Genomic DNA, 14,391 nt, shown 5'->3' with positions numbered 1-14,391 from the left:
GACTGCTAGACTGACTGCTAGACTGACTGCTAGACTGACTGACAGTAATTGTTTGTGGCCACATCCCATCACCACCCTCCGGGATGAACGAGAAGCCAGTGTGTGTGTGCGCATGTGTGTGTGTGTGTGTGTACGTGTGTGTGTTGGTGCGTGTATGGTATGGTATGGTATTGTATTTTAATTTTAATTCACCAATCGAACAGGCGTGTGTCTGTGTGTGTGTGTGTGTTTCTTTCACGGTGTACACAAAATAGCAGTGCATAAAACAATCAATCAGATGAATCAGACGAGAGCAGACTTGCGGAATTGCAATCAACACTAAACATGACATTTCCATGCAGGAGTAAAAGTCAGTTTGAAGGCAGAAATTTGATCGGTTTGGCACAGTGTGTTGGCAGTATCTCGAAAGAAGTCGCAGATATATTATTTCTTTACTTATATTTTATCAGACATGGATTGCTTTCATTGTTCTCGCTGTGCGCACTGGACACATGGTGATATGGGAACTAAACACAGCGCCCGGGCGGCAGAGTGGTGCTCTGCGTATACAAGGCTTGCTCAGCTACGGCATTTTAAGCATCTGATTCTTAGAAGTGCGGCTCCGTACGCACACGCAGTGCATTGCTATGTGCACTAGCCCCGGCAGGGAATCCACGAAAGCAGCGCACTGCGTATAGCGCATCTGCACCTATCCAATCCTATTCTGACATTGGTGCCAGGCTCCTCACTGAGACAAGCGACGCCCGGTTCCAACTGACTTCGATTCTAAGCTTCACTGAGCCGTACGCAATGCATTACGCCGCCTGCACGATCCTCTGCATGCAATTTTAGTACTCAAATAGCCTGCCGGTGTGGTGTGCAGTTAGCCGTGTGACGTCAGCGCGTTGTTACGACTGTGCAGTGGCGTACACACCATGACCAATGGTGCCCGTTCTGGCCACTTTGTCCAGGTCATGAGCGGCGACGGCATCCTCGCGTGCACGACTGCTGCGAAACGTCTTTAAGTGGGCCGGTACCTGCAGGAACGCAACACACACGCACGTGCGCGCGCACACACACACACGCTGATTGTTCGATGTATGAAACCTCAATCATCCGGATGCATCTGATTTTGTCCTCACGCTAAAATTTGTCCCGGTTCAACTTCAAAACAGTACATGTTCGACTTAGGGCCGATTCACAATGCAACTTTTTGCGACGCGACATGCGACGGCAACATACGGTTCACACTCTTTTTGGTGTTTTTGACATCCCTATGCACTAGCCACATGTCTACACGTGCACCCAGGGCAGAAACTGTACTCCTTGTGCGTACTTGGCGCATCGCATGTCGCAGAAGTTGAACTTTCTTCAACTTCTGCGACAGGTGCCTTGCGACTGTCCGCGACAGCTCACGACAGGCATTTTCTGGTCGCAACTGTCGCAGATTGCATGCCGCGTCGCAAAAAGTTGTATTGTGAACCGGCCTTTAAGCCACAGACCAGAGAAATTCGTATCACGTACGTATAGAGCACAAACAGCAGAGATTCGCATTTGCATGCCTACTACTCTGTTTAGGCCTGCAAGCCACACAGGAGTCCAGTTCGGGACAGGGAGTCATTAATTTTTATTGACAGAGCATGCGCATTGCAATACAGATGTGAGAGAGAGAGAGAGAGAGAGAGAGAGAGAGAGAGAGAGAGAGAGAGAGAGAGAGAGAGAGAAGAGAGAGAGAGAGAGAGAGAGAGAGAGAGAGAGAGAGAGAGAGAGAGAGAGAGAGAGAAAGAGAGAGAGAGAGAGAGAGAGAGAGAGAGAGAGAGAGAGAGAGAGAGAGAGAGAGAGAGAGAGAGAGAGAGAGAAGAGAGAGAGAGAGAGAGAGAGAGAGAGAGAGACAGACAGAGAGAGACAGAGAGACAATGCTGCGACAAATACTATAATCTGTTAAACTACAAGTACGCCTACCCGCTCAAACTTGGCCATCTTCCACGGCGGCCGCGGGTCCGGGGGCTCAACATGTCGCCTGACAAGGCTGGCGTGCGTCTCGTACACCTGTCCGTAACTTGGCTGAAAGACACAGAGACACAGGTATACAGTCAGGGTGTGTGTGTGTGTGTGTGTGTGTGTGTGTGTGTGTGTGTGTGTGTGTGTGTGAGAGAGAGAGAGAGAGAGAGAGAGAGAGAGAGAGAGAGAGAGAGAGAGAGAGAGAGAGAGAGAGAGAGAGAGAGAGAGAGAGAGAGAGAGAGAGAGAGGGAGAGGGAGAGGGAGAGGGAGAGGGAGAGGGAGAGGGAGAGGGAGAGGGAGAGGGAGAGAGAGAGAGAGAGAGAGAGAGAGAGAGAGAGAGAGAGAGAGAGAGAGAGAGAGAGAGAGAGAGAGGGAGGGAGGGAGGGAGGGAGAGAGGGAGGGAGGGAGGGAGGGAGGGAGAGAGAGAGAGAGAGAGAGAGAGAGAGAGAGAGAGAGAGAGAGAGAGAGAGAGAGAGAGAGAGAGAGAGAGAGAGAGAGAGAGAGAGAGAGAGAGGGAGGGAGGGGAGAGAGAGAGACAGACAGAGAGAGAGACAGACAGAGGAGAATAGGAACAGAGATAGAGAGAGAGAGAGAGAGAGGGAGGGAGGGAGGGAGAGAGACAGACAGAGAGAGAGACAGACAGAGGAGAATAGGAACAGAGATAGAGAGCGAGATAGAGTGTGTTTGGGAGTAAGCGAGCAAAAATGGTAATACAATGAACTCTTAGAGAGACAGGGATAGAGTGTGTGGGAGTGAGCGAGCAAAATCATGTGAAAATGGTAATACAATGAACTCTTTACCTTGACTTCTATATCTGGTGAAACCTCACTCGCATCATATCTATCTTGAATCCAGTCTCTCTGGTAACGGTTGCCAAGGACATCCCACAGTGGTGTGCTGGCCCTGAATGCAGTGTAGTGAGCAGAGTGTGAGCAGCACAGAACACACATAATAGCAGGGCATGTGCGCCAGAACGGCGCCGCAGAAGCACAAGTACCTAAGTTGGGCAGTGTTTATGAAGCCAATACTTTCCAGGGTTCTAGCCAAAGAGGGAGGGGGGGGGGGGGAGGGGAGGGGCGCAGCACCCCTCCCCCCCTCCCCACTCTGTTTGTGCCCCCCCCCCCACTGTGAAAATGTGCCACCCCCTACTCACTTTCTGATTTTGTTTTTTTCATGCCATCCAATGCAAATGCAGTCGATAGTCAGTACTAATTCTAGAACCTTTTCTAAGCACTCGCAGACTCCATTGCAGCCACTCACACATTACAGGGTACCTCACTTCAAACTCTCCAACTACGGTCTCTTCGCTGCATACGTTCACTTCACTTCCAAAAAAATAAATATTAGATATAAATTGAATGAACCAATTCTAGAACCAACTGTGTGTTGTCGCTCTCTCTCACCGTGTTTGTTTTCCGAAAGTCATGCCCGGTGGCGGATATGTGTCCGATGCGCGTCGCCGGCCATGCTGCTCCGTCTTGCGAAAATCATGTATGGCACTGAACTGGTAGACTTCCTTGGCATTGCGCAATCCTGTATCACGGGGTTGGAAAACGGTAATCGGCGGCAGTTTAGGTGTTTGTCCAATACACACATGCACGTGCACACACATATGCGCATATGCATGTGCATGTGTGTGTGTGTGTGCATGTGCATACATACACACACACACACACATACATGCACACACACACACACACAGACACAGGCACACACACACACGTACACACACAGGCACACATGCACACAGACACAGGCACACACGCACACACACACACACACGCGCGCGCTGAGAGCAAGGAAGAGGCGGGATTCATCGGTTGACAACGAGGAGATCACGAGCCAGTTTGCCAGGCAGAGTGTGCATGCACGAAATGAGCGCGCATGACATGTATATTCATAGGAGAATGAGAGGCACACTAGATACCACTGAGCTCTGCCATATTCGGCAAACTACACAGACCAGTACAGCCCGGAGATCTTGCAAAAGTTTGCTTGATTGCGATATCATTAAAGGGGCAAAAAATAAAATTTCACCAGTTGTAGGTTTCGGGGTGCTGAGTCCAATGGTCGTGGTCCGAGGAAGCTGAGACGCTCCCTTCCTACTTGAATCCCAATCGAACTCGCGCACTTCCACCGAAACTGGGTGACTGCGCCCTACTAGATGGGGGTTTGTATGCAAAATCTCACTAAAAGCGCCATTTCGTTCTTATAAAAGCACGGATGACCGCGATTGGGCCATATGTTGTAGTCTTTTGGACGCTGAGTCGACTGGTTTTGGTCCGAAAAGGCTGCGATGCAGCGTTCCTTCTTTATTCCCAATCGAACATGGTTGAACAAGCGGTCACGTGCTCCTGCGTACACCAGTCACCTGGTCACCGTGCCTGCAGGGTACAACTTACTAGCCTGTTTGACCTTTTTTTGGGTGCAGTCCTGTCACTCGAGTTGAACCTTGGTGTGAAAGTTGTCGCCTGCTGGCGTGGTGACCAGGTGATTTGGGCACCCAGGAGCACGTGACCGCTTGTTCAACCATGTTCGATTGGGAATAAAGGAGGAACGCTGCATCGCAGCCTTTTCGGACCAAAACCAGTCGACTCAGCGTCCAAAAGACTACAACATATGGGCCAATCGCGGTCATCCGTGCTTTTATAAGAACGAAATGGCGCTTTTAGTGACATTTTACATACAAATCCCCATCTAGTAGGGCGCAGTCACCCAGTTTCGGTGGAAGTGCGCGAGTTCGATTGGGATTCAAGTAGGAAGGGAGCGTCTTAGCTTTCTCGGACCAAGACCATTCGACTTAGCACCCCGAAGACTACAACTGGTGAACTTTTAATTTTTGCCTTAACTTCCCCTTTAAAGACCTTACTTTCCTTAGCAGGGTCGGATCTGGGGGTCCCAGGGGTACCGGGGAATCCCCTAAACTTCGCAAGTGTACTACTAGAAACCATAATTATGCATGTCATTGTGCATATATCACCCCACCTACTGTATTCAGTTTTGGAAACTGGAGCCCCTGTAGAGATCTCTCTATCCACCCCTGTAGAGATCTCTCTATCCACCCCTGTAGAGATCTCTCTATCCACCCCTGTAGAGATCTCTCTATCCACCCCTGTAGAGATCTCTCTATCCACCCCTGTAGAGATCTCTCTATCCACCCCTGTAGAGATCTCTCTATCCACCCCTGTAGAGATCTCTCTATCCACCCCTGTAGAGATCTCTCTATCCACCCCTGTAGAGATCTCTCTATCCACCCCTGTAGAGATCTCTCTATCCACCCCTGTAGAGATCTCTCTATCCATCCCTGTAGAGATCTCTCTATCCACCCCTGTAGAGATCTCTCTATCCATCCCTGTAGAGATCTCTCTATCCACCCCTGTAGAGATCTCTCTATCCACCCCTGTAGAGATCTCTCTATCCACCCCTGTAGAGATCTCTCTATCCACCCCTGTAGAGATCTCTCTATCCACCCCTGTAGAGATCTCTCTATCCACCCCTGTAGAGATCTCTCTATCCATCCCTGTAGAGATCTCTCTATCCACCCCTGTAGAGATCTCTCTATCCACCCCTGTAGAGATCTCTCTATCCACCCCTGTAGAGATCTCTCTATCCACCCCTGTAGAGATCTCTCTATCCACCCCTGTAGAGATCTCTCTATCCACCCCTGTAGAGATCTCTCTATCCACCCCTGTAGAGATCTCTCTATCCATCCCTGTAGAGATCTCTCTATCCATCCCTGTAGAGATCTCTCTATCCATCCCTGTAGAGATCTCTCTATCCACCCCTGTAGAGATCTCTCTATCCACCCCTGTAGAGATCTCTCTATCCACCCCTGTAGAGATCTCTCTATCCACCCCTGTAGAGATCTCTCTATCCACCCCTGTAGAGATCTCTCTATCCACCCCTGTAGAGATCTCTCTATCCACCCCTGTAGAGATCTCTCTATCCACCCCTGTAGAGATCTCTCTATCCACCCCTGTAGAGATCTCTCTATCCACCCCTGTAGAGATCTCTCTATCCACCCCTGTAGAGATCTCTCTATCCACCCCTGTAGAGATCTCTCTATCCACCCCTGTAGAGATCTCTCTATCCACCCCTGTAGAGATCTCTCTATCCATCCCTGTAGAGATCTCTCTATCCACCCCTGTAGAGATCTCTCTATTCACCCCTGTAGAGATCTCTCTATCCACCCCTGTAGAGATCTCTCTATCCACCCCTGTAGAGATCTCTCTATCCACCCCTGTAGAGATCTCTCTATCCACCCCTGTAGAGATCTCTCTATCCACCCCTGTAGAGATCTCTCTATCCACCCCTGTAGAGATCTCTCTATCCACCCCTGTAGAGATCTCTCTATCCACCCCTGTAGAGATCTCTCTATCCACCCCCGTAGAGACCTCTCTATCCACCCCTGTAGAGATCTCTCTATCCACCCCCGTAGAGACCTCTCTATCCACCCCCGTAGAGATCTCTCTATCCATCCCTGTAGAGATCTCTCTATCCACCCCTGTAGAGATCTCTCTATCCACCCCTGTAGAGATCTCTCTATCCACCCCCGTAGAGATCTCTCTATCCACCCCTGTAGAGATCTCTCTATCCACCCCCGTAGAGACCTCTCTATCCACCCCTGACTGGCGTAGCTCTAGTGTACTGCGTGGCTCTGCCCATCCGTCACAGGCATTGAGTACTTAACCAGGCTAAGGTGCACTGCCTCTGGGCTTGTCCTTAGGTTTCATTAACCACTTGAACAACTGGTTGCAGTATGTTCCTGTCAGCACAGTCAGACCTCGCTTATCCGGTCCTCTTTTATCCGGAAGAAAATCGCTGGTTACCGATTTACAGCATATGCCATGCATACATACAGTGCGTGTGTTCGATTATCCGGTTCCCTCGCCTATCTGGATATTTGTGTGTAAAACGGATGTGTGCGGTTAAGCGAGGTCTGACTGTAGATGCAAAGCTTACCTGCATTTGCTGCCGCCTTGTTTAGCTTGATGAAGTCGCGTGGCATTCGCGCCGGTTCCATGCTCTTCCGTGTGGCGTTCCCATAGTTCCAGTGACCGATGGCTGCAGTGCACAGTATAAACACATACAAACATGCATAGATAGACAGACACATGTTCTGTAGATAGGTGAGGACATGTATGGATTTGGCAGACAGATAGATAGAGAGAGAGAGAGAGAAGGAGCACGAGAGAAAGAGAGAGATCGATAGACACAGTAAAACCTGGTGTGAGCGACCTCTGTGTTTAGCGACCCCCTGCTCTTAACGACCGTTTTCCCATGCACCTACAGTTCTACACAGACACTTCGGGACCTGGTTATAAAGACCACCTGTCTTTAACGACTGCTTTTGCTTGCACCGTGGGGTGGTCGCTTAATCCAGGTTTCACTATAGATAGAGAGAGAGAGAGAGGAGGAGGAGGAGGAGGAGGAGGAGGAGGAGGAGGAGGAGGAGGAGGAGGAGGAGGAGGAGGAGGAGGAGGAGGGGGGGGGGGGATATCAGTACTTACCAGCGGCTGTTCCTCCATCATCTGATATCGTCTTCTTGCCATAGGAGAATTGAAGATCCGGCAGGGCATACGATGCTTTTTTCACAGCACCAACTTTAGTCTGAAAACCGGAGAACAGTAAATAACATTATCACATGGCACGTGATTGTTGCCCGTACTCCAGCGAATCAGCACCTTTCGCGCCGCGGGCAATAATATGCGATATTGCCCGCAAAAAAATAGTTTATTTGCCCGCAAAAAAATAGTTTATTTCAGTGATCGCGTGACTACGAAGACTGTAGCTGTAGACTCTACGACTCTACGACGAGTCGCAGTGTAGCATTGAGAAGATGGAATTCTTTTTGGAGATGGACATCCCGGCAATGGACATGGCCTCGGACGTCTGCCGTGTGGTGCTTGCAGGGATCATTTGTTCAGTCATGTTGGCAGCCTGACCGTCGGTAAGCTTGTGGATAAGATTCAGTTCTGCTCGAAGTGGTACTGTGATCACAAACAATTATTTGAAATAACACAAATTCAACTCAGCGTCGTGCGTTTTCAGATCCTCGCAAAGTCACTGCCTGTGTGTGGTCTTCATGTGCCACGCAAAACTCTTACCAGGCTCATATGTCCTCTGCCTTCACCTTTGCTTGAACAACAAACACAACAATTCAGGAATGTTTTGCAATGAAAAACACAGCTATCTGGAGCTGAAAAAAAGAAGAAAAATTGTCCTCAGAATTGCACACCAGGGAGTCGTCAAATGCTTGCACTTGTTGCAGTACTGTATTTGACAACTTCCTGATACACATGTAAACATGAAGAAACTCTTTGTGGTAGCACTCTTAATTTTTCAACTGAAATTATGATTCTGCTGTATTTTATTGTCGTTGCGATGTCTATTGCTATGACGATGCGGTGCCGGCACTTTTTTTCTGTCTCCGTCTTTCAGTGCTGTATACTCTCTGATGGCCTGTACTGCTGTAGCAGACTCTTGTTAGGGTGTAGGAGAAATATCTTCATTTTTCCTGTTTTGATAATGATAGCACATCAATATACATTGTGGTCATAATGTGTTGGCATTTGGGCTAATTTCAACAGCAGCCCAATGGTCTGCTCTGTGGGCCATGTGATAAATTTGTTATCGCATGGTTGCTGCGGGCCTTATGGCATATTATTGCCCCTCGAGGTTAGCCCTCGGGCCTACGGCCCTCGGGCTAACCTCTCGGGGCAATAATATGCCATAAGGCCCTTGCAACCATGCGATAACATATACGTATTGTAAAATGCATCGGCCAGCATAAAAAAATCCAGACAAAAGTCTGATTTAATATGGTGAAAAGGAGAAGGGCAAAATGCTTCCTTCTCCTTTTTAATTGGCTCACCATCCGAGTTGAAAAGCCTGACTTTTTAGTACAGCGTGGGAAACTGGAAACAGATCTTACTGGCAGTCTACTCACAGAGAGGTTACACGGTCACATCATCGGTTGGGATGCTTTGTATGGAGCGGCAGACCCACGGTGGAACAGTAATGCACCCGTGTTGGTTCTTTCATCCAGGAGTCCTTTTTGCTACTCAATACGTTGGACTCATAAACGGATCCGCTAACTCACCGCCATGACAAAATTAATTTTGAATATAACCTGTACAACAGATTGCCGTGGCCTGGAGCGCTTATTCTTTTCTTATTCTTTATTTCCACGATGAGTCGATGACCCATGGCCAATAAGGAAGATAATTGTGATTCAAATCAGTCCAGAATCATATAAACTCAGTCTAGCAAGTAAGAAAGCCAACACATAGTCATTGCAGAGGGATGGGGTTACGATGGGTTACGTTATAACTTAGTGGATATAGTAGTCTGGTGCCGCTATAGTTATTCAACCTCATATTCTGCAGATGTGAGTGACGTACTAACCGGGATAAGAAGGGGGTTTTCCCTCATGGTGCTACGCTGCACGCCGACGCGGTCCGGTGTGTTCATTGGCCGCTGCTTGGTCGGCCTAGAGGTGCCATGACTACCGCCTCCCAGGCTTCCAGTGGTGTCGGACATATCGGTGTACCTGCAACCGCTGAGGGTCGGCCTTGTGTCGTTCGGATCACCGTACGCAATCGAGCCCTGGAAAGAGAAGAGATAGTGTAGCACAAAGATACGGATTTAGTGCCACCTCTACCACCAGAGCTCCATGCCCAGCCTCAGTAACACCGGCAACATGACTTTGTTCTGAAACACTAGCATTCAATGATTGCATACCTGCCATGGGATAACACCTACAGTGAATAAGACCACACAATCCCGACTATAGCCCCAGTCTTCTGATGATTGGTTTTCAGCATGAAACTCTTAAGTAGAGACATTTTAAAATCACTTTTCGTTCCACCAGATTTTCGTTTGTACTACTGCGGCGGACATGGAAATCCAGTCGATTGACTGGGGCCGGCGCCCTCAGCTCGTACAGAACGCTGCGTGCAGTGCACAAAGTCATGCTGATCCGCGATGCATCGCATAGTGCATGTTCCGCTATCCACGGCTGCATGGCCAGCGCCCCTGTAGCCGCTCGACGTGCGACCGGATTTCCATGTCCACGACAGTAAGCTCTGCACGCCGTGTATTGAGCACTGGGACCGGTAGTCAAGCTTCTTCTGTGTGACTTTAACTTGTAGGTATTGGGCCATTATTGGCAATTTGGCCAGCACCACTGGTAAGGCCGGCAGGGCAATGGTCGCACCAGATGTTACCAGTTCCAGCTTTCATGCAGTGTCCGCTGTATTCTGTGGAAGCACTATCCCGCAGCTATCCCCGCTGCACTGTCTATCCTCTTGAACTGCTCCTTTTGTATAGTGAGGACTTCTGTGCTAGCTGTATATGTATACTCGTATCTGTTGCTAGAGGAATGTGTAGCTGTAACAAGCAGGTGTAATGTAGCATGGAGCTAGAGATGTATCCGCCCATATATTCATTGGGCGGTTCAATTGCCAATTGAGCATTCTTTCCAAGATTCCTTTTCAATCTTGCTCCAATCTGTGGGGAGAGAGAGGGGGGGGGGGACTCGCTTGATCAGTCATGGCAGTGAGCAAGTACAAGTACAGGTGTATGTGTGTGTGTGTGTGTGTGTGTGTGTGTGTGTGTGTGTGTGTGTGTGTGTGTGTGTGTGTGTGTGTGTGTGTGCGCGCGCATGTGGAAGGTGCTGCCGATCGAAGAGGGGTTTTCAACTCCACAGCTGTGCGAAATATAACAGAACTGTCGTTGGCCGCTAGCTTGCGGATCGTGCTGCGTACCGTATTCAACCGACCTACTCCATGTCTATCGGCCCCTCGTATGAGGGGACATGTGACCGTCTTACGACAATGTTCAGGACAGGACGGGTGGTGTGCGTCTCTGTGTGTGCGTGTGTACATATGTGAGCATTTGTGTGTGTTTGAGCATTATGTGCATAGTTCATGTGTGTGTGTGTGTGTGTGTGTGTGTGTGTGTGTGTGTGTGTGTATGTGTGTGTGTGTGTGTGTGTGTGTGTGTGTGTGTGTGTGTGTGTGTGTGTGTGTGTGTGTGCGTATGTGTGTGTGTGTGTGTGTGTGTGTGTGTGTGTGTGTGTGTGTGTATGTGTATGTGTGTGTGTGTGTGTGTGTGTGTGTGTGTGTGTGTGTGTGTGTGTGTGTGGTGTGTGTGTGTGCGTATGTGTGTGCGTATGTGTGTGCGTATGTGTGTGTGTGCGCTTGTCTGTTTGTATGGGCGTGTGCATGCTTGGAATGGGGGAGGCAAGGTTTATGAAGTCGGTTGTGAACTGCAGCAGCAAGCAGGTGCCAGTCACTCACCCTGTACCTAGATGAAGAGGCTCTACTGCTGTAGCCACATGCAAACACAGACATCGTGCTACACTAGCACTACAGCCTGGAAGATAACCTAGACCTTTGGAAGACCAACTCGATAAATTCTGCTCAGTACATGCCACGATTGTTCGACCAGCACACTCAGCTCAGTCACAAATTCACTGGACTACACTCAAACTACAAACTGGTTACAGTGCAAGACACCCTGAGTTACTCCACCCCTACTAGATGATGATAGTCTGACAGTGGTAGCAATACAAGCAAACATTGTTTGTGTTTCTGGGCCAAATTTTTGTGCTTTTCCTGGGACTTCTCCAAGTGGTCAAAGCGAGCTGTAGACTAGTTACAACGTTTCGCTGATAGAGAAATTACTTGTGGCAACACGACAACAGCGTTTCTGAGCACACAGCCAGCCACAGACCCTGCACAGAGCATGTGTATGCAGAACAGATGCAGTCTACATGTCATTACTACAGACACAGCCGGGCTGTGTCTGTAGTAGTGTAGCCACGCACGCACACCAGGCTGAGTCAGCGGTCGAGGCACACACCTCCATGATCCAAGAGTCAAGACTGACTGCGTGGAAGACGTATTCCAACGCCGCAATACACACACAAGTAATACAAAGTAAATCTGGTAACAGGCGATGTGCTCTTTTTCTAGATTGCCTGCCCATCAACTCGGTTTTAGAACCTTACCTCACACACCAACTGACCAAGCTCCGGCGTAGTTGCTTGCCTTGGTGATTAGAAGCCTGCCGATTGGAATGAATGTGCGTGGAGGTCAGTATGGGGTCCGCGGAGGTCTGTCACAGATGCTGACTTGCTCACAATGTTCGTTCACCCGCGGCACGACCACCAGCTGCACCGCGCTGTCGTCCTCCACTCCGCGACCACTGTTACTTGTTAGTACTGAGTACTGTACTACTACTAGTACTAGTACTAGCACGTTATGTCCATGCAAACTCCACGCCACTCGCCGGGTTATCTCCAGTTTGATTACGAAGACCTCTGCAGCGGCTTTTCGCTCTTCTTGTCTCTTGTCTCCACCAAGACACGTCAGTCCTTGTTATTTTGATGTCCACTTGGGGCTCAGGTCGTTGATAACTATGCAACTCGCTCGCCCAGTCCGGCGGACCGACTGGAGACTTCAAACAAACGTTACCTACCTACGTCTCCCGGCTGGCTCACCCAACTCCAGCTCGCCGGCGCAGTACTAGTAGTACTGGATGTCTTCAGAAAACAAAAACTACACGCACATGTACCGGCTCGAGCAAAGCTACCGGTTGACTGAAACTGAAGAGAACGTTAGTTACAATCAGCGAAAAGGGTTTGGGTGGATATCGCACGTCCGCAGAGTTTCGTGCAGTAGGTCGTACGATCGAAAACAATGTTGATTGCGTTTCACGGCTCTTGCAGTCTTGGCTTGTCTTGGCCTCTCAGTCTCCAGGTCTCACCGTGGTTACGAATCCACATCACGTGTCCACACCTCTTGCTTTATGCGTTCCAGGCAAACAACTCGTACTCTGCGAGTCTCTGGAGTCGACCTGCTGTTTTTCGTGCACGCCGTATACCTCCCTGGAAACGGTTGTCATGGGATTCATTCTCACCGGGCCGGGGAGGATAGCTATAGCCTAGGGCTTGAAAGTGATGACGTCAAAACGGCCAGGGAGTAGTAAGTTGACATCAGATTTCTATTTTTGGATCCACTAAGGTGTGACTTTGCTATTGCCTAAGTATGTGGGTGCATAGCAACCCACTCATGTCGCATGCAGGTGTGACTTTTATTTCGCCACCAGTTGTAACCCCGCCCCCAGTAGCCAAATCAGTCAGTTTCACTGGCTACATCACCATGCTCTGGGTAAGACCGCTTGAAATGTGCTTGGATCCATACAAAAACTGGATCCAAGTGGATCCAGTTTTTGAATTTTTGAAATTGTTGCTATGCTGTGACGTAGCACTTTCAAGCGTGTAGTACTATACTCTATAGTCTACAGTCCACACTGTGATTACAGTCGTCCCACTGTAATCCGGCACTTGTTTATCCAGAATCCTAACACCCATACGGGTCAAAAGGTCGCAAGACCGGGGCTCTGCCAACCGTGGAGGTTCTACAATGTACTGTAGTAAGCCCGTAAGGCCCAGGGCTAGGGGCACTGTTTCCGAACACAGTGTGCTCCATTTCTTTATCCACGTACCAAAACATGCCTGAAACATACCAGAAAAAGTACCCAATTCTGCTGATGTTTCTGCCTGCAGTATCATGGTATCCGCCTAGGGCTAAGCTGTACCACTGTGCTGAGATACGCAACCAAGCCTTGCTTGTGCCAGGCCACCACCATGCCTGAGGTAGCACGTGGCAGATGCAGCACCAGAGCGGCAAGGGTGAGGGGGCAAGTCTCGCAACCAGATATTTTTACTACTCCCTGCCCATGCCTATTAACCAGCAAACAGAATACTGTAATTTCACAAATTTTCGGTGTACTTTTATTTTCGGTACTTTCGGTGTGTCCGTTTCATACCTAAAATTTCAATACACCGAAAAAACACTAACACACATAATCCAATAGGGAACTGCTTCTCTGTACCGAAAATTTCTGTTCACCTAACCTGGCCTGTTGCCCTCATACCGAAAATATTGAGCACCGAAAATTTCTGAAATTAGAGTACCCGGCACGGGGCGAAACCTTGCTAGTTTCTCGTCAAAGATGTCATGTGTACCACCAGTATGGGGATTTGCTGCGCAGACTCAGACTCAATGTACACGTATCAGTAATAATTTGATTCCAACTTCCTTCATTGTGTTTGGTGAGCCATGCATTGTAGGTTCATAACACCTCCATTCTACACTGCTCCGCTCGTGTTGATTTGTCGCATGTGTGAGTTAGTTGAGTACCGGTAGTCGTACACACGTCATTGCGCCAGTATCTTCAATAACAAATACATGAACCCGCTTCTCCTCAGGTGTGTGCAACCGTCGTGTGGGCTCGTTTGGTCACAAGGAAAACCTCTCACAGCCTAGAAATCATGTCACGTACATGTACAAGGCTGTATCGCGGAAACAGGCACCTATCCGAAGATCGCATGAGCCTCAG

General features: G+C 49.1%; 1 protein-coding gene across 2 annotated transcripts; it reads right to left on the bottom strand.

Moving 5' to 3' along the window:
* Positions 1-251: 251 nt before the first annotated feature.
* LOC135829757 (cilia- and flagella-associated protein 77-like) lies at positions 252-12,686 on the bottom strand. Of its 2 annotated transcripts, none has more exons than XM_065342144.1 (8): positions 11,996-12,686; positions 9,388-9,588; positions 7,491-7,590; positions 6,943-7,044; positions 3,384-3,513; positions 2,781-2,883; positions 1,942-2,043; positions 252-1,016 (listed from the first exon to the last, which is right to left on the bottom strand). In XM_065342144.1, exons 2-8 carry the CDS (start codon positions 9,520-9,522, stop codon positions 888-890), a joined length of 801 nt encoding a protein of 266 aa, XP_065198216.1. In that variant the 5' UTR covers positions 9,523-9,588; positions 11,996-12,686; the 3' UTR covers positions 252-887. The 2 variants fall into 2 exon arrangements, with proteins under 2 accessions (XP_065198216.1, XP_065198214.1); XM_065342142.1 differs by lacking the exon at positions 11,996-12,686 and adding an exon at positions 11,283-11,628.
* Between the last annotated feature and the right edge of the window lie 1,705 nt (positions 12,687-14,391).

The sequence above is a fragment of the Sycon ciliatum genome, chromosome 13, assembly GCF_964019385.1.
Source record: "Sycon ciliatum chromosome 13, ocSycCili1.1, whole genome shotgun sequence".
In the NCBI taxonomy this organism is placed as follows: Eukaryota; Metazoa; Porifera; class Calcarea; order Leucosolenida; family Sycettidae; genus Sycon; species Sycon ciliatum.
Note: the sequence above shows the minus strand (reverse complement) of the source record. Positions and strands in the feature narration are given on the sequence as shown.

What these genes read in the sequence shown, in the direction of transcription:
- LOC135829757 (XM_065342142.1), bottom strand. Translation starts at nt 11,336, where the DNA reads ATGTCTGTGTTTGCATGTGGCTACAGCAGTAGAGCCTCTTCATCTAGG. An exon ending in ACTTTCGGAAAACAAACACG is followed by an intron (nt 2,884 to 3,383) that starts GTGAGAGAGAGC and finishes CACTGCATTCAG; the next exon opens with GGCCAGCACACCACTGTGGG. An exon ending in AGATGGCCAAGTTTGAGCGG is followed by an intron (nt 1,017 to 1,941) that starts GTAGGCGTACTT and finishes GCGTTCCTGCAG; the next exon opens with GTACCGGCCCACTTAAAGAC.